The sequence below is a fragment of the Gymnoscopelus microlampas genome, assembly GCF_963454915.1.
Source record: "Gymnoscopelus microlampas genome assembly, chromosome: 9".
NCBI lineage: Eukaryota > Metazoa > Chordata > Actinopteri > Myctophiformes > Myctophidae > Gymnoscopelus > Gymnoscopelus microlampas.
The window spans coordinates 7,421,999-7,445,433 of NC_139946.1; the positions used below are offsets into that span (position 1 = coordinate 7,421,999).

General features: G+C 39.3%; 2 protein-coding genes across 4 annotated transcripts; one reads left to right on the forward strand and one right to left on the reverse strand.

The window, feature by feature from the left end:
* Nucleotides 1-1,420: 1,420 nt before the first annotated feature.
* On the forward strand, nucleotides 1,421-19,649 carry LOC311052731 (mitochondrial adenyl nucleotide antiporter SLC25A24-like). The gene is made up of 10 exons (XM_084067898.1): nucleotides 1,421-1,933; nucleotides 4,030-4,156; nucleotides 4,396-4,483; nucleotides 7,135-7,246; nucleotides 12,897-13,055; nucleotides 15,502-15,654; nucleotides 16,139-16,246; nucleotides 16,991-17,158; nucleotides 17,472-17,622; nucleotides 18,893-19,649. Exons 1-10 carry the CDS (start codon nucleotides 1,754-1,756, stop codon nucleotides 19,072-19,074), a joined length of 1,428 nt encoding a protein of 475 aa, XP_083924024.1. The 5' UTR covers nucleotides 1,421-1,753; the 3' UTR covers nucleotides 19,075-19,649.
* LOC311052732 (transmembrane protein 69-like) lies at nucleotides 19,250-23,313 on the reverse strand. Of its 3 annotated transcripts, XM_084067899.1 has the most exons (4): nucleotides 23,286-23,313; nucleotides 22,460-22,543; nucleotides 21,729-21,778; nucleotides 19,250-21,469 (listed from the first exon to the last, which is right to left on the reverse strand). In XM_084067899.1, exons 3-4 carry the CDS (start codon nucleotides 21,771-21,773, stop codon nucleotides 20,687-20,689), a joined length of 828 nt encoding a protein of 275 aa, XP_083924025.1. In that variant the 5' UTR covers nucleotides 21,774-21,778; nucleotides 22,460-22,543; nucleotides 23,286-23,313; the 3' UTR covers nucleotides 19,250-20,686. The 3 variants fall into 3 exon arrangements, with proteins under 3 accessions (XP_083924025.1, XP_083924026.1, XP_083924027.1); XM_084067900.1 differs by lacking the exon at nucleotides 23,286-23,313 and having other exon boundaries at nucleotides 22,460-22,599; XM_084067901.1 differs by lacking the exons at nucleotides 21,729-21,778; nucleotides 23,286-23,313 and having other exon boundaries at nucleotides 22,465-22,508.
* Nucleotides 23,314-23,435: the final 122 nt, after the last annotated feature.

Below are 23,435 nucleotides of genomic sequence, written 5' to 3' on the forward strand. Positions count from 1 at the left end.
TGTATTCAAAATGCACTTGAGTAAAAGTACAAAAGTATTCGCATAAAAAATGACTTAAGTAGGACAGTAAAAGTACTTATTTTGCAGATTGTCCCATTTTACAAGTTTCCAAAAGTAATAGCAGATAGATGCATAGGGCTGAAGTGGTTAATTAATGCATGTTTTGTAATAATAATCTAAATCTACAAAGTAACTAGTAACTAAGGCTGTCAAATAATTGCAGTCGAGTAAAAAGTACAACGTTTGCCTCTGAGATAGTGGAGTAGAAGTAAAAGTATTGAAAATTGGAAATACACCAGTCAAGTAAAAAAATCCTCAAAAGTGTACTTACAGTAAGTACAGTTCTTGAGTAAATTTACTTAGTTAGTTTACACCACTGGCTGTGTTTCTCTCGCTGCCCCCTGGACCTCCAAATTTAAAAGGATATTTTTGACCAAGACAGCTGTTGTTATTATTGCTCGGCTGTGCCAGCTGGCTTTACTCTTGACTCATTGAGTAAGAAATAGATGGCCATATGCAAACTGCATTACGAGATTACAATGTGTGTGTGTGTGTGTGTGTGTGTGTGTGTGTGTGTGTGTGTGTGTGTGTGTGTGTGTGTGTGTGTGTGTGTGTGTGTGTGTGTGTGTGTGTGTGTGTGTGTGTGTGTGTGTGTGCGCGCGCATTGAATGCTCATCAAGTTATTTTATTAGCATGTAGGCGGCGGCCTACTACTAGTACTACCTATCCTGCGATATCGCGTCCAGTTGCGTTGGTTACCAGTATGAAAACACAGGCAACACAATCATAAAGTCAGACTCAAGTAGGCCATGGATCACACGATCACACGACGGTCGCCTGTCACAACCGTCACATGGATGAACTTCAACCTGGTGTTTGTACTTTCTCCCTTTTTGACCCGTACATCTAGATAAACGTTCATATTTCAAATATAACGTGCTTATCCTATGGCCACTGATGTTGCAATTACGTACGGGCCCTCAGAAGTACCCGTATCTTTCGTATTGTTCAATAAAAAGCATTTTAATCCGATCGATGGCCATTTTCTCATAGCGTTATAACGTATCAGAGACTGAGTGCAATACACCTCCCCAACTGATCGGTTCGCGTAGTTGAAAGCATACGGATAAAATGGCCACCGATCAGATAATAATGCTTTTTATTAAACAATACGAAATACACGGGTCCTTCTGAGGGTCCGTACATAATTGTTACGACCTTGAGCATGGGGTAAGAACTTTATATTTGAAATTTGAACGGTTATGTAGATGAACGGGCCAAAAAAGGAGAAAGTGCAAACACCAAGTTGAAGTTCATCCATGACTGTTAGTCATGTTTCAGGGCTAGCATAGTAGACTATTTATCCCAAAGGGTGTGTCTATCCTTTCCCTGCAGAAAAGAGGAGGTCGGTTAAGGCAAAATTGTGCGCCTCTCCCCACCACCGCGCTGAAAAGCTACCTCATCCGGATACGTCCGTAATCCGTCCACCAGTTGTAATTAAATAGGTTTACATCGTATCGTTTGATAGTTTGATGATCTACTATCGAGGATTTGTAAATAAGCATTTTTGTAAGCTGCGCCACATCGCGATCAATCTTTTTGGAAACTATATATAGACGTATCATTTACTGAAACCAGAAGTCGATACCAACCACAGAAATCGGACAGCCTCCACTTCCAGTTTTTACTGATTTCACAGCCTTTTCCTTCTCGTTTTGTGTGCTTGTGGAAGATTCGCTACATCACAGTAACAATGTATCAGGCAGTGAGGAAGATTGTGTTTACTGATGGGCAGTGTGCAGCTGACGCGTCAACAACATACGAGGAGCTGTTTGCAAAGTTAGACACCAATAATGATGGAAAAGTGGACGTCGCAGAACTCAGGGCAGGCCTCACTGCAATGGGGATCACATTTAAGAAAGGCGCAGTTCAGGTGATTGATTGAATACATTGTTAACAGTTTGCAGAGAAAGTACAGTTTAATACAAATACAATGCTGAAAGGATTGAACCCAAGAAAGCACTATGGCTTGTTTCCATTGGGATCCTGTGTATTCAAGTACAGTAGATACTAGGCCTATGACATGTGGGCCCAATAGCTCAATATAGCTACTGAACAACAATTTATGATCACAGTCATCCAGTGGTGGAAAAAGTACTCACATTTTGCACTGAAGTAAAAGTATCAATACTGCAATGTAGAAGCTCTGATATTAAAAGACCGGAATTCAAAATGTGCTTGAGTAGAAGTACAAAAAATATTGGTATGAAAATGTACAGGTGACGCATTGTGAGCTTGTAGATCTGCTATTTTCAAATGGCTGAAATGTATATAGGGCTGAAGTGGTTAGGGTGTTTTGTAATAATAATCGAAATCTACAAAGTAACAAGTAGCTAAAGTTTGCAAATAATTGTAGTGGAGTAAAAGTACGATATTTGCCTCTGAGACGTAGTGGAGTAGAAGGAAAAGTACTGAAAATTGGAATTCATCCAGTAAAGTAAAAAATACCTCAATTGTATATAAGTAGTTACTTGAGTAAATGTACTTAGTTACTTTCCATCACTGCAGTCATCTGCTGTAAAATAATCTGCGGTAAAACAAGAGACACTAGTGTGATAGCTATTAATTGCCTTTTAGTCTAGCACAGGATAAGAGTTCACCCATTGTTATCAGTTTTTGATTGATTGTTTGAGGATGTTTTTCAATAAATCCGTCTAGGCGTGTCATTTGTAAACGTTAATGAATAATGTCAGAAAGGCAGTGGTGGAAAGTAACTAAGTACATGTACTGTAAGTACTTGTACTCAAGTACTTGAAGTAAAGTCTTTACTTCAATTCTGAGGTATTTGTACTTAACTTGAGTATTTCCAATGTCCAATACTTTTACTTCCACTCCATTAATACATCTCAGAGGCAAATATTGTGCTTTTACTCCACTGTCTACAATTATTTGAAAACTTTACTTTGTAGATTTGTGTTATTACTACAAAACATACATTAACCACTTCTGCCCTATAAGTTTCGGCCATTTGAAAAAGGCCGATCTACAAGCTCACAATGCCTCGTGATGCAATGCATTGTGAGCTTGTAGATCTGCTATTTTCAAAAGGTTTTAATACATTTGAAAACTTGAAATGGGACATTCTGCGTAATGAGCACTTTTACTTTTGGTACTTTAAGTACATTTTGATGCTTCTGTACTTTTACATTCCGGACTTTACTTGTAACAGAGTATTTCTATATTGCAGTATTGATACTTTACAAAAAAAAATGGAGTACCTTTTCCACCACTGCAGAAAGGAATGATACATAATCCACTTTGACACTCACCACGTGTCAAAGTTCAAGCCAGAAAGGTGAGGTTTTATTGTGGGGTGCGACTTAAAGGGACGGCCACACCTTACAGATCAAATATTATACATTCCTTGCACAAGTAAGGTCTAATTATTGAACAATTAAGCCACTAATTAGTGCAGAAATCGATAAATATAATCTGCACGTTTGAAATGATGCAGCTGATCTCCATGTGATTATTGGGCACAACACAACAAAACAGAAGCTTTCTGTATCCAAGCAACTATCTGATAAACTAAAGCATAACATACAGTAGGTTTCAGATTACCTTGACAAGAACTGATGCTGAACATCACTTTAATTATTTCGGATTATTCCTAATAGAATTTTATCTAGCTTCACTCACTCACTCACTCACGCACTCACTCATCCACCCAGTCCACCCCCTATTTGTGTAATCCTAGCCAAGATATTACATTTAGCTGATACTCTTGATATACCGTAAATATAGAGATAAGGGGGGGAAACAGTAGGGGGCAGGATAATGCAGCTACAAGGAGATGATATCAGACTGTTCATCTTGTTACAACAAAATACAAGGCAATCCTTGCCTCCCACAGCAAAATATCTTGGCTAATCACAAGCTTGTACATGCCTACATTCCACAATGTCATATTGGTAAAGCAACTAAGGATTTTGAATTCTGACGTTTTGTTTTGTTCCATTCAAATCTTAGAAAATCGTGTCCTCTGGAGACCAAGACAAAAATGAAGGACTTGACTTCAATGAGTTCTCCAACTGGCTGAAAGAACAGGAGAAGAAATTGAAACTGACCTTCAAGAGCTTGGATAAAAATAATGACGGTATTGTGTAATTATGTTCACTTGCATATTTCATCTATATACTGTACTAGATCTAATAAACATTTATAAAAAAATACTTTCTTCAAGCTGAAATTTGGATTCAGACAATAACATGGGAAAATGCAGGCATTTCGCCTCTTAATAATCCACTCAGCTAGCAGCCAGGTAAACAACGAATCACTTCACTCATTTCGGTCATAACAATTGTCAAAATTCTAGCATGTTTCTTTTCAACACAGGACGAATAGACTACCAGGAGATCAAGCAGTCACTGGCTGATCTGGGAATGGACATAACCAAGGAAGATGCTGAGAGGATTCTTCACAGGTATATTTTGTGTAATTTGTACCTATCTGTAGTTCATGAACGCTTGCAGGCATGGAACTTGTTTTGGGGTTCTTCTTCTTCAGCCGATCTATTTCCCTGGAGATTGATCTCTTACACTGGGACTCAAGTTCATTCAAATCAAAGGTACATGGTAAAATCCAGTGTTAATTTACCCATTTGTGACTTCAAGAGTGCACACGAATGTAACTAAATGGACCCTGACCGATCCGTTTGGTTAAATGTGTACACTCTCAAAGTTAAATTTACACTTTGTTACTGTGTATTCTTGTATACCAGTAAGTTTCTTACGTATATATCGCATCTGTAGACCCTGATCGAGATCCGGTTTTGGTGCTGAACTAGTGTAAGAGAATCAGGTGCTATGCTTAAGATGTGAGAGGTGGGACTAGTGTCACTTCCCTGCAGAGGGACTGATAACACAGCCACACTGGGGCTGGGACGGGTATGAAGACACATGATAAAGAGTCAACATATAAAATGGCTAGAGACTGTATCCAAGTGTCAATATAAGGTATAGGATACAAAGCTTGTTAGTATTTCAGTTTTCTTTTACCTTCATCTCATTATCTTGGTACAGAAAATAAAATAAAAAAATGTAAAAAAAAAAGTTGCCTATGCAGTAACAAATTGATATAACGTTTTCTATGATGTAATAAACCTATACTGTAGATATATAAACCTCCTACTTCATCTGTTTAACTGTTGGCTATCCTTGTTATGGTGTTTCAAACCAAATACGAAAGCAAATGTTCACCTCGCTTTTGGAGTGAACACATAGTTACATCCTACTGTGTTGTTGTCACATCCCCAGAAAGAGAGGGATGTGACATGAGTTTATTTGCATAAACCAACCACAGAAGAGAAGACATTATCCACAGCTGTGAGGCAAATGTGCATGGGCTAACGCAACATGAGCAATGTAGTCATGAGCATTAATTACTTAATTTAGACTTATTTGATCCCACAGGGGAAATTCAGCTTTCAGTTTCACCCAGCTGGGGGGGTTATCGAACCTGGGACCCTCTGTTTCCCAGGCGGCCCCTCTACCCATTCAGTTATGGCCGCACCTAAACACGTAAAACATGAATAATCTATTATACAAATGACAAAAGTCCTATTCAGTTTCTGTTTTAGGGCATATGGACTGCCCTGTATCATTTACATGTAATAAATACAACACTATACTGTTGTATTTAGGGAAGCAAAACTTCCACACAATATTTAGATATATTACCCCCTAAAATGGACATGAACAGCTTAAGAATGACCTCTTTAACATCACCATTAGTTATGTTAAATGGGTAGATAACCTGCAAGGCTCATAAGCAAATTATTATGGTTCATGTCATGTAGTTTGCATAAACAAAGCCTTGCCATAATGTACTGTAGATGTGCCAGGTCAAGAACAAACATGGTGAGAAGAACTGGAAAGAGCAGTAGTAGTCCATTATAGGAGTATGACTATGACTCACACATAAGGATTCTGTTGATAACCACAGGGGGGCAATTAAGGACTGACATGGCGGGAAGTTCCCACTTGAAACAAAAGTCATAAATCCATCCTTCATGAGGACAGTGTTGGCATAACTAATTAAGATATTTAAAAAAATACTCACCAATAGACTTAAGTACAGTAAGTTTCACAATTATCTTAATGACCTAATTCACTTTCATTTCCTTAAGACCTCAGTACAGTGTATAGTTGAAAATGTAATCGTGCAAAATCGTTAGTTTTTCTTTCATTGAATTTTTCATACCAACATCATTGTTATTGTGAAGAAGTTTAGGTGAACTATGATAGGCTAATCTTTAACACAAATAAGAACAAAACTACTTCACAAGAACAATGTTTGAGAGATTATCATCTACAATGCTAGTGCAACGAGCACTCTGAAGACGTGCACCATTTGCCAGGCACAGTGATATCACTCTGACAGTTGAAAATTTCCAAGTGGAAAAAATAAAATCGTCTTCCTCCCGACTAAATCCTAGAGAGGATTTCTGTTCATCCCAAATATCCTGTATTTAGGATTGTCCCCTAGATGACGGGATGGTGTGGTTTTGAGTCTTATAACAGTCATTTAATGTGCAAACAGATACTATATGGAGCTTCTCCATAAAGGAACCCAATGTGTGAATGTGAATGACTATCCAGCAATGTTATGGATTCCATGTGCGAAAAGGGCTATGGAGGGAATTATAGGCTACACTGTAGGTAGGGGAAACGGGGAAGGATATAGAGGCAACAACATATTTATTTGTCCCTGTCTTTGAACAAAATAAAGGAGGGGTGGTCTTTCATAACATTTGGTAGGAATGATCAGTAGTAGGCTGATATAATTAACTCTTGCGTGTAAATGGTCATGGTCACAATCAAGGTTACATTACATAATTGGTCATATCAGGAAAGAAAGATGTAGAACAAGAGTTGCTGCAGAGATTGCAAATATTTTGAATACATTGTATTTCCTTGCATAGTTGTCAGCCATTGGAGATCAGTTACATTTATGTTTGGACTTTTTCAGGTGGTATGTGCACTGACTGTGTGTTGTATACTGAATTGCCCCATGTCACTGTGCTCTCCTTTGCCGTTTCTGTCCTATTCACATTGTTCTATTATTGATCCACAGTATTGATGTAGACGGCACCATGACTGTGGACTGGAATGAATGGCGGGAGCATTTCCTGTTCAACCCTGCCACCAATCTACAGGAGATCATCCGCTTTTGGAAAAAATCTACAGTGAGTAAAAACCGAGCATGTTTTTTTGTTTACAGTTCAAGGTTTTGTTGCTGTAATGACAATAAAATATGTGTTATTATAAAAGGTTATTACATTCTAAGGAACACTATTCACAACATCAGTAAACACTGCCTAAAATAATTTATGAAGAAAGACAATAGGGTAGGAAAGTAGAATTGAATGTGATTGTTGTAAAACCCTTTTGCCAGTAGGTTTATTCCAGGCTTCATCTCCTCATGAGATGGAGAGAAAAAAGGGGATACGGTTACTCTGTAATACAGCTGCTGTCAGGTGTTTTCATGAAGGCATTCACATTCACATTTTTGTGCTACATATCTCCATAGATACATATCTCCCCGAATAGTCTTATTCGGGGGGAAATAGTTTTATATGACAAGGTGGAGAAAACACATTATTTTGTTTCTCTGTTAACATCTGTATTATTTAAATCATATCAAATCAAATAAACTTGCTCTCTGTTTGGATGCAGTTTGAAACAACTGAAATGGCAAACCGCATTAAATCATAAAAACATTAAATGCATACCTTATTAACATTACTGGATGAAAAAAATGGGGTTAAACAGCATACTGTACCTTATCACCATGCACCCACTCTACTAAAGAGAAAGTCGTGAAAGAACGTTTTTTTTCTGACGCTTGATGTAAACCAGGACTTGTGCATTACAGTACAATGTCTGTGTCAGTGGATCAAGTTAATTTAATTCCAGTTCCAGAGGTAAGGGAGGAACAGCGGAAGTGAGGATTAGACAAGAGGGTTTGAAAGCGTGTGTGTGCGTGCGCGTGTGCGTGCTCGCACACATGTGTGGTGGGGATAAAGAGAAAAATCAAGCCGAGGAGAATTGAAAGTCAAGACACTTAAGCTTCTCTTTACAAACATCAGTGCATGAAATGAAGGACAAGGAAGAGTAATCGAACAAGTCCTTGTCCTGTACACGGAAATTTTAAATCCATATCACCTGGTACACCTTAGAGTGTTCAATAAATGAACCAGGAACAAACACTATGATTTGCAGAATTGGCAGTGTTTTTGGTACTAACGACACCAAGTGAATTAATTGGTCATTGGTCAATTTACTATGCGTGCTAGGCCAGGTACACGGTCAGTGCCAGTCAATCTAAGTAATCTCTGACATTTGCAATTTCTGGCCCAACTATAGAGGTTAAGTAAACCTGTGCCTGCTAAGCTATCCTCAGATAAGCTATTTCAGACTGTCCTAGGTGGGGATTAGTGCGTCAGTGTCCTGGGACAGGACAGGGGATGAGTGAGTCTGGGACGATAGAGAGTTGCTCACTGACTGGACAGGAGCGAGGTAGCCTAGTTGAGTGGGTTGATGCACTGGCGACCCTGGCATAGCGACAGTCATTGGCAGTGCCATCTCTTCATCTCTACCAGTAACGTTACCTGCATCAAGTCTAGCCGATGGTAACTGGCAAAAAGGAGTTTATTTGCCCTCAGCCTGGCTAGAAATTACAGACACGCGCTGGGACTGACGTTCAATAGCCACTTTATTATTTCACCTCTACTTGAAAAGGACTTATCTCAAGCGGCGAACCAGGGGTGTATAGGAGAGAGTTTCTATACTGAGGGGCTCTGTCACCCCGAATCAGTGACTCAAAGGCTGCAGCAGAGTCAATGGCTCTGCTGCAGCCCCAGCCCCATCAGCTGCACCACAGGCATTGGCATTGGTTATTCATTGATTTCATTGATATTGATGATGATGAGTTCTATGAGGTGGATGTGGTACAGGTAGGTTCAGCTTTCTCTTATTCAGCCTTTGTCAACTGGTAATTCAGACTTGGCTCAATGAGCAAGGTTTTCAGGCCCTGCAGCAGATGGGCAATTATTTTAAAGCATAGATAAAGTTGTTTAAATTCCCTTAGAGCCCACAGTTAGTTTTCTGAATGTTTAGCTTCATTAGCTAACATGAATTCCTACCCTTATTGAAAACTATGCCCAATGCCCAAGACATTTCGCCTACTTGAAATTGTCAACAGTCAGTTGCAGCATGTTTTACATATTTTTAGAATTGAGATTTAGAATTGACAAATTAATTTCCTTAATTTGCAGTTGACAAGATTGCTGTTAACATTACTGTAAAATGCTGTTGCAAGAGACAATCGTAAGACTGTAGGGCCTATTACAGTAGGCTATTCAATAATACCCAGTTTACCAAAGTTCCATGATGAAGTACAGTAGTGTCATAATAAGGCTATATTTGATTGTAGTGTTAATGTTTGTTGCATAAGATTTTCGGATTAGGCGTGTCATGAATGGCCAGAGGATTAAAAAGGTGACTGTACGGGCTGTGAATGTCAATTTAAAGTAGGCTTCATATACCGGTACATCATTTCGTAGATAGTGGGGGCTGTTGCTGGCATGTTATTTAAAAACTATAATTATAGATGATTTACTTTTTTGACATTTACAGTTTGCTTGGTGACCTATCTGTAATATGAACGCTTTTGTGCATAGTTTGGCATTTATTCTTTAAAAAAAAGAACAAAGAAAAGGTTTAATGAAGTAAGGTGTGGTCCCAAATTATGTCATTTTTCATTTAATGATGCTGTGCATTTAATCATTTAAAAAAGCTCAACTGACGCTGATACACCAATCACAGCTCAGAGACTTAAGCAGTCAGCTGTATACCAATCAGCTTAGCAACATTTCAACACAAAGCTCATGTTAGCATCTTAGCTAATTATTGGTGATGTAGGCATTGTTCAAGATCATCATTGTACATCATCACTAGTACATCTACCCTGTAAAAAGATGAAGGAAAGCATTTCAACCGCTAGAGTAAGTTGAAGAAAATAATGTTTTCTTAAAATCTTAAAATGAAGCCAGGCCAAAGCTCACTTGTTAGCACATCGTTGTCTTTGCCTGGCTGACAGGCTTGGAGGCGAAGACTGTTTTCACCCCTGCACATGTTTCCATCTGTCTGTGTGTGTCTGTGCGTACCAGTGTTGATTTTGTCGACTAAAACGACAAAAAATATTCGTCGACTACCTTTTTCCACTGACGAAAAACTAAATAAAAAACTAAACTATGGTACATATATTGACAATTTTGTCAACAAATAAAAAACTAAACTGCTATTTTCAGCATGCAACAAAGTGTAAAATCAGCCATCACAACGCCATCACGGTCCGCCAAAATACATTTTAGTCTACTAAATCAAACTCTAGATTTAGTCGACTAAAATCTTATGATATTTAGTTGACTAAAACTAGACAAAAACTAAATCATTTCAGATGACTAAAATATGACTAAACCTAAATGGAATTTTATTCAAAAGACTTTGACTAAAACTAAATCAAAATTTGCTGTCAAAATCAACACTGGTGTGTACCTAATCTCGGACATTGCTGGACAGACCGGCATCAAACTTTACGTGCACACTTCCAGTAAGCCAAGAAAGACATTCCACCCATCCATTTTTCTAATGGTGGCGCTATACCAGGGTGCTTTACGTTTTGGATATAACTCTTGAATTATAGTAATACTATCAAAAATCTTTTCCCCCTGGATTCCTTGGTTAGAATCATGGTGCAACTTCCCATACAGGCCATACCCAATTCCACCTAGATTTTTCTGCCTATTAAGCATTTTCTTCAAAACATACTTTTAGCTACAACTCCTATAGATTTAGTCAACACAATTCACACAAATTGGTGCACATTATATCTGGAGAGATGTAATAAACTTGAATCATTCAGACTTTTCATTGGCTCTTCCAGAGTGCAGCGTCACATATTATGTATCACATATTGAGGGGTAAGAGACATGTAAATTACACCCATAGGGGGCTTCATAAATACTACAGATGTCACTGTTTGTAAACTTTGTTGCTGAAACATTTCTTTTCTCTAAATTGGGTACAAATGTCTCGCGAGTCATGTAACGTCAAACACCGTCAAACAGGGTTCTGATATTCCATACTGTTTGCCTGTAATTTGCTTCAAAAATGTGTGCGCGGTACTACAGTACACTCACGAAGAAGACGAGCATTCTTGTCTTTTTTTTTCTTTTAAACTTTATTTTTATTATTTTTTCTTAGAGCAAGTTAGGTCATGTTGGGCATCACATATACATTAAATGAGTACATTTCTGGTGTAGTTAACACTCTTATGTTAAGGGCTATTCAGTCCAGATGAAGGGAGAGGGATCCTTATTTGAAGTAACTTCAGTCCTTTTGTTGAGAGATCTCAGTTTGTTTGTCTTTACTGTTAAAGTCCATGGTAGTTTGTTGGTAGATATTCCAATGTTTCACTCCTGATTTTTGGGCAGGTTTCCAGATATTTGCAGAAAAAATAATAATAATAATTAAAAAAAAATATATATACACACATATACATATACACATACACACACACATACATATGCATATACATATATATATATATACACACATATATATATGAAAGAAAATACACCTAAGCACGTATACATAAAAATAAAGAGCAAGCAATAAAGTGTACAAAAAAAATAAAAAGTATATAACATAAAAATATAAATCAAGCAACGAGCACTCTTTTCTTGTTGGTGATGTGTAGGCACTGTTCAAGACATACAGACTGTAAATATCACTACTCTCAGCTGATGCTGAAGATCAGATCAGCACGTTAGCAAACGCATTTAATGTATTTTGTGCTTTGCTTGTGTTTTTAAAAAAACATAAAAACAAACTGCACACCTAGTGTTCAAGCTTCAACTGTGTTGATTAATTTATTAATAACATTTATTTTACCAGCAAAGGGACAGAAGGGAAGGGATGGAATACTAATACTAATGTGGATTGATAATAACTATTGGCCTGAGTAGGCTAATGTCCAATTCACAAACCTCACGATTGTGATGGATCACAATAGTGAAAATGTGTCTAATCTACACAACACACCAGTAGAAACCCTGCCCTTCACTTGCACGTCACTTGCTTCCTGCACTGTTGGCCCACTGCCCAGAGGGATCTATTTAATGATCCTTAAGAAGTAGGCTACTGTACTAGTGCAGGAAAGATGCAGGTTGATGGGCCTTCTACAGTAGTTGCATACAGTGGTATAGGCAGTTGCGCACTGTCTGCTCTTTCCCATGCATTGAAGCTTTATCACTGCATGGTACGGACTCGACTCGATTCGACTGGCTTTTGGTACCAGGTTCTTCATTTTTCATTGCAGCTAGACCTTTTCACACATATAAACATTCTAAATGAGTACCAGTTATTGCCTTTTGCAGTACTGTGTACCTAAACTATGTGATCGAAATAAATAAGTGGAGCATATCACGAATGTGTGGACTTGCATAATTTTGATCGTATGTTGATCTTTCTCTTGCACCTGGATACTTACTGTAAGTGAATGTATCTCTCTTATATAGGGGATCTATACCCCCTCAATGTAGCTTGTCATAACAGTGACGTGACGTCCAACCCTCTGAGTAGCAGACTGCTAAGAGCCTGGAAATAATCTCTATATCACCTATACAGTCTAACAAAACCAGTTAATGACAACGCAATATTGATTCATTTCACATTTACAGTGGCAAGTTGTATGTTTTATATGTCTCCTTCAGTGGGGAGAAAAATATGTTTTGTGTAACATTCTATTCTTTGCTCCTCTGTTCTGTGTAGGTGCTTGATGTTGGCGACAGCCTGACCATCCCAGATGAGTTCACGGAAGAAGAGAAGATAACTGGTGTATGGTGGAAGCAGCTAGCGGCAGGGGCTGCAGCAGGCGCTGTGTCTCGCACAGGGACGGCCCCTCTGGACAGGATGAAAGTCTTCATGCAGGTGTGGCCAAATGTATATTTTGTTGCTGCTTTTGTAGAATTGTTTGTTATCACCATTGCTATAAATAGCATTTTAAATGGATTTTATGGGCTCCAGTCTTTCTAACTATTTCAGACCAACAAGGCATGATACTGCAAACAAAGTATTCCATGTTCAGTTGCAAATTGAAACTACATTCAATTTCATTTTAATATGAAGCATTTGTTTTCGTCCAAAATTACTGATGGACTGATTACTGACTGATAGACTGAGAGAACGAGCCCAATCGATGGTCTTGAAGGGCGGATCCAAAACCAGGCGCTGGATTCCAACGCCGCTTCCTATTGCTTCACCAATCTATGTCCCCGCCTCCCCTCCCCTTCCCCTTTAATGGATTGTTGATACCCATTATTCTGGCAAAAAACAAATTGAGTTTTGATGAACATATTGCTTTATGCTAATGAAATACACACCAACAGCATCTGTGGCAAAAGCCACCTCTGGGTTAGGGTCAGGAACAGCGGGAGGAACAGTCTTCCGACGGGAAACAGGGTGCCCCTTCCAACTCGGACCAGCTGTTAACAGAAAAAATAAAATAATAATGCTGGGAAGTCACATTGTGACTGGAAGGGGTTCTGCACAAAAGTCAACATGTGACTTCTAGGCAGTGAGACTGTGTTGTCCAGTCTGATCTGTCATCACGCATGCATAGAGCTAAGTGTACTTTGTATGTTTTTGTCCGGGGATGTGTTTGGTATTCTGGGCCCATGTGCACGTCAACGTTCGGCCGTGTCCGCGTGGGCGCACGCTGTTCCTTCTTTGACGAACACAGCGTGTGGCCAATTGCATTTTAGGGGGAAAAACAACCAGCTGTACTGTAAAAAGATTTATCATGGGTCCAGGAAGAACTGATTAACTGGTCACATGCATCATGAAGTTGTAGGGGACGTGATGTCAGAAGCGCCACAACACCCTATACACGAATTCACGGAGCGCTGCCCTGCGCGCAGCCATTGCTGCGGTGTCAACGCTCTGCGGACGCGACACCGCAGCAATGGCCGCCTACAGGCAGCTACAGGCAGCGCGTCTGTGGATTCTTCTATAGATCAACTGCCACCTCGGTGGAGACCTGTGCTCTACTGTCACATTTTGTTTCTTTCCAGTTCCCACTTCTGCTTTATACACAGAGCATCATCTGTTCTATTCTTGGATTATTTTTAAAAATGCAAAAAATGTTTTTGTTGTTTTAAATTTTATATATTTTCTTTATATTATCGTATTCTTTGAGTGTTGTCAAATTCTCAAATAGTGCTTAAAGGGATATTTCACTTTAAAAAAAAATTGGTAATTTTATCGTCTACTCAAGCTTATGGGAGCACCCCGGACAATTTTTAAGTTGCTTGATTCAGTATTTAGATATTTGATATTCATTTTATCAGACACGCCCTTCCTATACATACCTGTCCAAAAAATGTTCAAAGTGAAATATCCCTTTAATCTAAAAGAAGTTTAACATGTCTGTGGAAAATAACTTGATTTGAATGATTTTAAGCCGTCAAAAAGAGGAGGGTCTACTCTAGACAGAGTGATATATCTCAGGGATATCTCATTGTTCTATACTCCATTTGACTCCACACATGACACCTGAGCTGATGACTTAATGAATGAAGCAAATCATGCCTTTATTAATCCAGACTGATATTTTTATTGCTATCTGTTTATTTTACATGTTTTGTTTACATTACATGTTCAATATGTACACACACACACACACACACACACACACACACACACACACACACACACACACTACAAGTTACTACAGTAGTAGTAATTAGTAATACAGTAAGTAATGAAGTGTAAAAGGACGTTCCCAGGCAGCACTATAACTATAATGCTATATTATATTGTTTACCGTTGTTCTCTATGTAATTGTATTTGTCATAGTCATGGTGTGGACTCTGCCGTCCACTTGATTTAGAAGGATTTTTAAAACTATATCTCTATAGTGCTTGGTGCGAACGGCCCTTTAAACCTAATTAGTGTAAAACAGCATAAGTATACTGTACTACACAGACATTGGTGTGGTGAATGACCATAGACTAGGTTATAGTATATACATTTTAGAACAGCATCTTCCCTGCATGTTATTGAGGTAGGATATATCGAAAATAATACAGAATATACTAGTACAGAAAATAAATCGATGAATATATTAGTGACTGAAGATGTACAAAATATACATTCATCAGAAGGATGAATAAATTAGAAACCAAGTATATACATACGTGCAAATAGTATTCCGTGTTAGGTGGTTCTGACCTAGGTACAAACCATAAACATAACCATTTATGCAAGGAGGTTGTGCACAATGTTCCAAAAATCCTAGTAATCTTTATACTGTAATACTGCACTAGTAACATTTCAAATGATTCCCCATGAATTTAAATTAAATCTTTCTCTACAGGTGCATTCCTCCAAGAGCAACAAAATCAGCCTAGTTGGGGGTTTCAAGCACATGTTAAAAGAAGGCGGCACTGCCTCTCTATGGAGAGGTAATGGTGTGAATGTCCTGAAGATTGCCCCTGAGACGGCCATTAAGTTCATGGCCTATGAACAGGTAAAGACTCCCATGTCCATTTTATTTTCTCTAAATTGGTTACTGTGTACATCTGCGATTTCATTAGAAAATTCTCCTCCTCCTACTAGGCAGGGTGTCCTACTGGCAGGGTGTCTAATTGCAAAATTCAATTAAGGTTGCAGGAGAAGTCAATGATGCATACTGTACCATTTGATTTGAGGAGCAATGTTTCAACTTTAATACAGAGGCAAATGTACTACTTGATTTATTATGATTTATATCATTGAATTAATTGTCTCATGTATGTGGACTGGTCATTTGAAAAAGCAAGCAAAAAAACAAATAAATTAACTAGCCTCCTCTTAACATGAATACATTCATGTGTATACAAACTGTACACATAAGGAGCATTCATTGATTTGTTCTCCATCACCATGAAAGGACATGGCATGACTATAAGATCAGACTGAATGGGCTGCATTCAGATTATTCATGCTATGTTGTTTGACTGTGTTTTCGGCAGTATAAGAAGATGTTGACCAGTGAGGGGGGAAAGATTCAGACTCACGAGAGGTTCATGGCCGGTTCACTGGCTGGAGCCTCAGCACAGACTGCCATCTACCCCATGGAGGTGAGAGGAAAGCAGTCTTTTAACAACAACGGAGTGTAAGGTGTTTGTGTGTCTGGTCGTAATGCATCCAAACAGTCTACCCCATGAAGTTGGGACTGTGTGTCATTGTTTGTGCTGATTTTGTAAAAAGCTAGTTATGCTCCTCCTACTGTAGTATGCTACTCTCACAGAAATCCTGTACTGTCTGATAAGTGGAGAACTAATAGGTTTTCAGGGTATAGTGTGATGCACTTATTAATATTTAAATAAGATTCTCACCATATTACAAAAAAATGCTTATTGTACAATTAACTTCCTGATTACATGAAAATATATTTTTAATAAAAATGTGATTGTTGAACAGCACACCATCTTGCCTCTGTTGGAAGCAATAGACCTAACTAAATATTTAAATATCCAGCACAACAATAGACACACATCACTTAAATGCACATTGTAAAGGTTAGAGAGAGTGACTTAGTATAAATATGACAGCAATTATAAGATTCAGAAGATTGAAACCAACCTCCTCAATATGGACTCTCGGTTTTCTACTACATCAAAGTGGTTTGCCAGTCCATTTGGTGGGATGCCTGCTAAGAACCAGAATGCATAATTTATACACCATCATATGCCGATATATCGTGCACGGAAAATTGCAGATCTTCTATTTTCGGTACACAACACTGTTGTACAGCTAAGTTTAAATCAGGCTGAAGAACTACAGTAGAAATACTCAGTGATGATGATCTTTTGTCTATGCAGGTGATGAAAACCAGGCTGACTCTGGGGAAGACTGGACAGTACTCTGGAATGTTTGACTGTGGCAAGAAAATCCTCAAGAAAGAAGGCTTGAAGGCATTCTACAAAGGCTACATTCCTAATATTATAGGCATTATTCCATATGCTGGGATAGATCTGGCAGTGTATGAGGTACACGATGACTAAGGATACTACAGTATATAAAATATATAACAAGTAGTTAGACTGTATATTGTGTGTAAACTGTACACACACACACACACACACACACACACACACACACACACACACACACACACACACACACACACACACACACACACACACACACACACACACACACACACACACACACACACACACATACATATACACACGTACTCTATTATAGCTTTGATTTGTCCAACCGATTCTGTATCTATGGCTTTCTGGCAACTTGGACATAATTTGATCTCTCAAAATTCTTTCTGCCTACCATCTCTAGAGCTTAAAAAATGCCTGGCTGTCCCGCTATGCCAAAGACACAGCCAACCCTGGGATTCTGGTGCTGTTGGGCTGTGGTACCATCTCCAGCACTTGTGGCCAACTGGCCAGCTACCCTCTCGCTCTAATCCGCACCAGGATGCAAGCAGCAGGTAAGATATCCACAACAGGGTGATGGGGTTCACTTCTCTTTCTATTGAGTTAACAATTTTAATGGTCTGTCATTTTGGAGTATAAATATAATAAAACATTAGAGGTTCTTTATTTTATATTTTTTGTTTTAATTTTGTGTTACAAAGTTAAAGCTCTATTTCTGATGGTACAGTAATTGTTGCTATAGAGCATTTATTTTTACATGAGAACTACTTTTAAAATGACAAGCTCAACACGGTCTACTATCCAAAAAATAGTAAGAATCCCATTGCTGAAAATACTTTGCAAGGGTGATAATAATAACATTGTTTCAAATTAATTTATTAACCATTCCAATTACTCCACATTAGAAGGAGCTGAACTACAAAGCTACCTTCAAGAGAAACCGCTGATCGCTTGCATCTCTCTCTTATTCCCCCTCAGTCTCTTATATGATCTCTCTCGCTTGTTGACTGAGTGTCCCTTCAATTCCTTGTGAAAACCACAAAAAGCAAGCAAGGCAAAAAACCTGAACCTATTACAGCACCTACACAAGCAATATTAGCTCAGTGTCCCAATACCAAAAGGGCACCCATACATACAACCAATACTACAGCGCTGTCCATGGTTCTGAAACACCAAGCGTCATTCAGTCAGGACACACAACGCACACACCAACCACCGAGCCGTCTGCACAGAGTTTTACACTACTAGCTTTGAAAACAAAGCTTTGCATTGGGGGATTTCAAGCGAGTGCAACAGACTGGCAGAGCTTCAATTCATCTCCGTCTCAGAAAATACATTTTCAGGTGGGTTACAAATTTCATCCAATCGGAAGAAAGAACCCCACAAAGATAATGTTTCAGATTCAATTTTACAGTATTCCAGTTCCAATTATGTTTACAATTTGTTTTGGTTTCATCGCTTCCGATTTCTCTTGTTCATCCTGTATGCTGTAGTGTATGGGTTCTCTCTCCTGATTGGATAAAATTGGTCTTCAAATCTGGAAATGTATTTTCTGTTTATTAAAGAGCTGGAGAAACACGGAGAACCCTGTTATTGAACAAACACTATACTATCGAGTGTTTGTTCAATATCAGGGGTCTCCCCGTTTCTCCATAGCAATGCTTACTATCAGAAGATAGAGCTAATTAACACTTATTTTAACAAAATAATATTACACAAAGTTTAACTCACTGTCTTATTTTTATTTAATGAGCTTGTCTGAATTTACCTCAGATCTGGACAGTTTGTCATGTATGTTCATCAACTTTTTGACTTCTTTCTCAGCATCTATTGAGGGCTCAGAGCAAGTGCCCATGGTCAGGATGGTGAAGAAGATTGTAGAAAATGAGGGTTTCTTTGGACTCTACCGCGGTATCCTGCCCAACTTCATGAAGGTCATACCAGCGGTCAGCATTAGCTATGTGGTGTATGAAAACATGAGATCTGGCCTGGGCATTCAAAAGTAAGAAGCAGAGTAATCCATGATGACTGTCAACCAAATTGAATGGGTAGCAAGTGGCCATATTCACATGGCAGCCACCTTTCTCTCACGTACATATTCAAGGGATGGAGAACCAATTTACTTCACAGGAAACAGCCAAAGAAAATATGTTAAATGTCAGGGTTTCTTTTTATTTCCTGATTTCCTTCCAGATGTATCCAGTCTTCCAAATTATATCATAAACAAGGTCCTAGTAACTCCTATGGGAGTTGTTTCATATATGCATAGATATATCTGAAGAAAGTGCAATATTGTATTCACACGTTGAATGTCCCCATTATGTTAAATGTGTAACAGAGAGGCCTGTGATCTTTCACGATTGGATTACACTTGAGTGCCGCTGGTTAAAAGAAAGGCTTCCTTTGTTGTGAAGAGAATTGGAAAATATTTTGCACTTTTCTTATGTGCCTTGAGACTTATTCTATGTTGTCAGATATCTGTGGACATATCTGTTCCCCACCATCCCATTTGTCTTGCCTTTCGTTCCAAATTGTGTTCACTAAATATTTGTGTTTACATTAAAACAATATTTTGTTACAAGTGTGTGTGGATATGTGGTCATTCAGACACAGTTACAGTACTAGCACCTTGCCTTTGTTACTTTTATTTTTTCCTCCCATAAGGTCCAATTTTCTAGTAAATGCAAATCAAGGAGGAATGAAATTAGACATCCATGACCATTTCCTTGTTTAGGGTTGGGTGCCCAAGCATTTATTAACTGGAGAAATTGTGATCGACTCGTCCTTTTATGTAGCTGGATTTTATTTTATTACTTGTGCCCACCAGACTGAGTGGTACAGAAACTGGACAATGAATTGATGGAAGCTTGTCTTGCAACAACTCAAAGTGCAATTTTATCCCATTTGTGAGTGACGTTATATTTATGGTATCTCAGCTACTCAGAAACCCAAGTTTATTAAAATGTGGGCTTGTCTAATCCAAGAATTCAGCCTTTTTTTTACTTGCAACAAAATGTCTTAAGTTTTACATTAAATATTTGTTTTGCCACTCAAGAGAAGACAAAGAAAACAAGAGGAATTACTCTCTTTGAGCTGAACTTGAGCTAAAGGATATGCTTCCATAGATGCATTCAATGTGTATTACAAAACATTCTGTACTAAGCAGTTATAGAAATGTAGGCTTGATTTGAGTACATCTCATATCGTGTGATGTATTCATCGTGTACAAGCTTATGTTGAAGCTCTGTCTCAGGATGGGTAGTTAACACCCAAGCCCTAAGCACCGATTACTCCTATTAAGATCTTATTATGTAATGCCTGTTCTTGGCCTATTAAAAGGACAGAGTTGTGACGTATGACAAAGGATGTGCTCAGTTTCAATACTAGATGTGCAGGCCACTACTAGTGCTGACCGGAACACTACGGCATGCCAATCAACTAGAGGAGTGAGGAGGGAAAAGAAGGATAATTGTTTATGGTTTTTCTTCTAATAGCACCAAATTCACATTTTATGGAAAGTCTTGACAGTCTAACCCCCCCCCCAAAAAAAAGTTCACAACCTTTCACCTTAACCTTTCATAAAATGTACATTTCCATTTAGAAGACAAATAGCCTAATTCAGAAAATGGTCTTCTCTGGGTAAATTCCACCCAGTATCAGTGTGCTAATCAGGGACACAGAAGCCACAATGGTAAGTATGGCGCGCAAAGCTTTGAACCAACTGGGGTAAGTTGGTAGCAGAGAGAGGTCATAGTGTAGACTAATTCCAAGTCCCATGATTACAGTGATGACTGCTGGACTGATACTGTCACTGAGCAGCATAGCCACCCAGGCCAGCAGAGAAGGAACCACGCTATTGGCCAGGTTAATCCAGTCAGGTTTCGCTGGGCTGCTCTCTGGAAGTGCAAATCCCCAGCGTGCTCCACCCAGGAAGGAAATGATGGACGCTCCATACGCTAACTGTGCGTAAGCCACCTGCGGGAGGTAGGTCTCAGTCAAAGCCATTATTAGAGGAGCAGCGATAAAGGGGATGAGCCCAGAAAGTCCCAGATACATGGCTGGTTTGGGGCTCTTCCAGATGTCCTTCATGTCATAACGCAGCAGATCAAGCTCTCTGGGTGGGGGCTCTGGCTGCTGCCGTTTCTTCAACCACACTGCAGAAGTGTGGAAAGGCTGCGTCCTCACTAAACCAGCAGCAGCATGAGTCTGGATCCTCTGGAAGGGTGCAGGTCTCGATACACTGATAAGAGCCAAACTATGTGCCTTTAAACCAGCATCATTCTTCCTAGAGGGAAGCTTGGCTGATGAAGCCCAACAGGGCTCCAGGGAACTAGATACACCATCAGGAACTCTGGCCAAGGCAGGTATCCAGGACATTTGTGGGAGACTGGCCCTCCATAACTAAACAGAAGTGGCAAAATGGAAATACGTCAAATGTACAAGCAAGGAATAAGGATATGATCAGACCAGAGAACACGAACACACACACACACACTGTGCGCACACTCACTCACTCACTCACTCATGACTCACTCACTCACACTCTCTCTCTCTCTCTCTCTCTCTCTTAACAAAAGATATTTTGAAATTACAGTTGTTGCCTAAGATTAAACAAGCCCTAGAATGATCCAAGCATTTAAATGAGATAAACAACACGTACCTTGGGAGCAGTCAAAGCATTTCTTCTAACTATAGCAGAAAGCATTTTATCTGTGGAAACAGGTGAACAGATTAACTGTCTATTTCCATCTCATCACAAAGCGCATGCACATGACCCTATCAACACAGAGGCACACATGACAGGAGTGAGGACTCAATCCCTAATTCCGCACCACAGTATAATCCTAAACATCTCTTATCCGAGAACAGGATCCCAGATATCTATGTTGTTGTTGTTGTTTTTTATCTAGAAGCAGTGTAGTCTAAGTCTTAACTGCATAGTGAGAAGGAGAAATTGTTCAATGAAAAGCGTTTAAATCTGATAGGTGGCCATTTTCTCATGGAGTTGTACTGTATCAGAGTGCAATACACCTCCCAACCACTAGGGTCGCGTAGTTGAAAGCATGTGGCGAAAAAAAAAATGAATAAATGGCCACCAATCGGATTAAAATGCTTTTTATTGAACAATAAGTAATAAACGGATACTTCTGAGACACCGTAGATAATTGTAACATCCGTGGCCATGGGGTAAGCACTTTATATTTGAAATCTGACCGTTTATGTAGATGTAGGTGCCGTAAATGGAGAAAGTGCAAACACCAGGTTGAAGTTCATCCATGACGCTCGTGACAGACGACCCTAATGTATCCATGGCTTTGAAGAGACGGACTCCGCAAGGTTACAGCAATAGCCTGCTAAAACAATCTAAACAACACAAAGTGATATTCTTACCTTACTTTCAAGTCACGGTGGACCCACTCATAACGTGATCATTTGTAATGTTCGTCAGGGTCAACTGGAGTCCCTTACGCTAGGCTAACTGTAACATAGAGGTATAATATAACTAGAGGGAGGATTGCCCCGCCCCCAGCTATCATTTCAATGAATGTGCTCCCTGGCGCGTTATTATGATTCCCACACCGCGTCGTGGCAAACCCGCTGAGCGGGCGCTGTGATTGGTCAGTAGTCGCTGTGATTGACAGTTCTCGTTTTTGCTACTATGCCTATACCTAACCTCAACCCTAACCCTAACCTCAGTAAAACTATGCCTAAACCTAACCCTAACCCTAACCCTAACCTCAGTAAGACTATGCCTAAACCTAACCCTAACCCTAACCCTAACCTCAGTAAAACTATGCCTGCCGGGGAGGCCAATCAGACACGTAAGGCGGGTCTAAATCCAGGACGCGGCGTGGGATTCATAATAACGCCTCACGCGTGTTTTGAAGCACCCGGAAGCCTGCCGGAAGTAGAATTATTGAGACGGTTTTGGGTTGGCGTAAAGTTATGAGCATGCGCACTAGTGTCATTTTTGCGTTCTACGGCAGCCCGTGTGTCAAGGATTGAACGCGAGATATTTATGAAATTCACTGGAGATGCCTATGTATATGTAAATGCATATGTATTTATGTATAATATGTTTACATATTTATATCTCTATATATAAATATATATCAGTATGTTTTGCTCGCGCATGTATTTCTCCCCGCCTGCAGTTCCAGCTTTGGCCACTGGGGTGGCAGCTTCAAGATTTCTCAGCGGCTCTGGGGGCTTGAACTGTAACTGTAAACGTGTACGTCATTTATTTCTTCCGGGCTCGCTAGGAACTTTAATGTTGAAGGAAGGTTCCACGCAGTGGTGGGAAAATTACTCTTTTTTTCCCCCCCACTTAAGTAAAAATCAATACTGCAATGTAGAAATACTCTGT

Coding starts and splice junctions, on each gene's coding strand:
- LOC311052731 (XM_084067898.1), top strand. CDS start 1,754: ATGTATCAGGCAGTGAGGAAGATTGTGTTTACTGATGGGCAGTGTGCA. Junction 4,157..4,395: donor CTTGGATAAAAATAATGACG/GTATTGTGTAAT, acceptor TTTTCAACACAG/GACGAATAGACTACCAGGAG. Junction 7,247..12,896: donor GCTTTTGGAAAAAATCTACA/GTGAGTAAAAAC, acceptor TGTTCTGTGTAG/GTGCTTGATGTTGGCGACAG.
- LOC311052732 (XM_084067899.1), bottom strand. CDS start 21,773: ATGCTTTCTGCTATAGTTAGAAGAAATGCTTTGACTGCTCCCAAG. Junction 21,470..21,728: donor ATGCTTTGACTGCTCCCAAG/GTACGTGTTGTT, acceptor ACTTCTGTTTAG/TTATGGAGGGCCAGTCTCCC.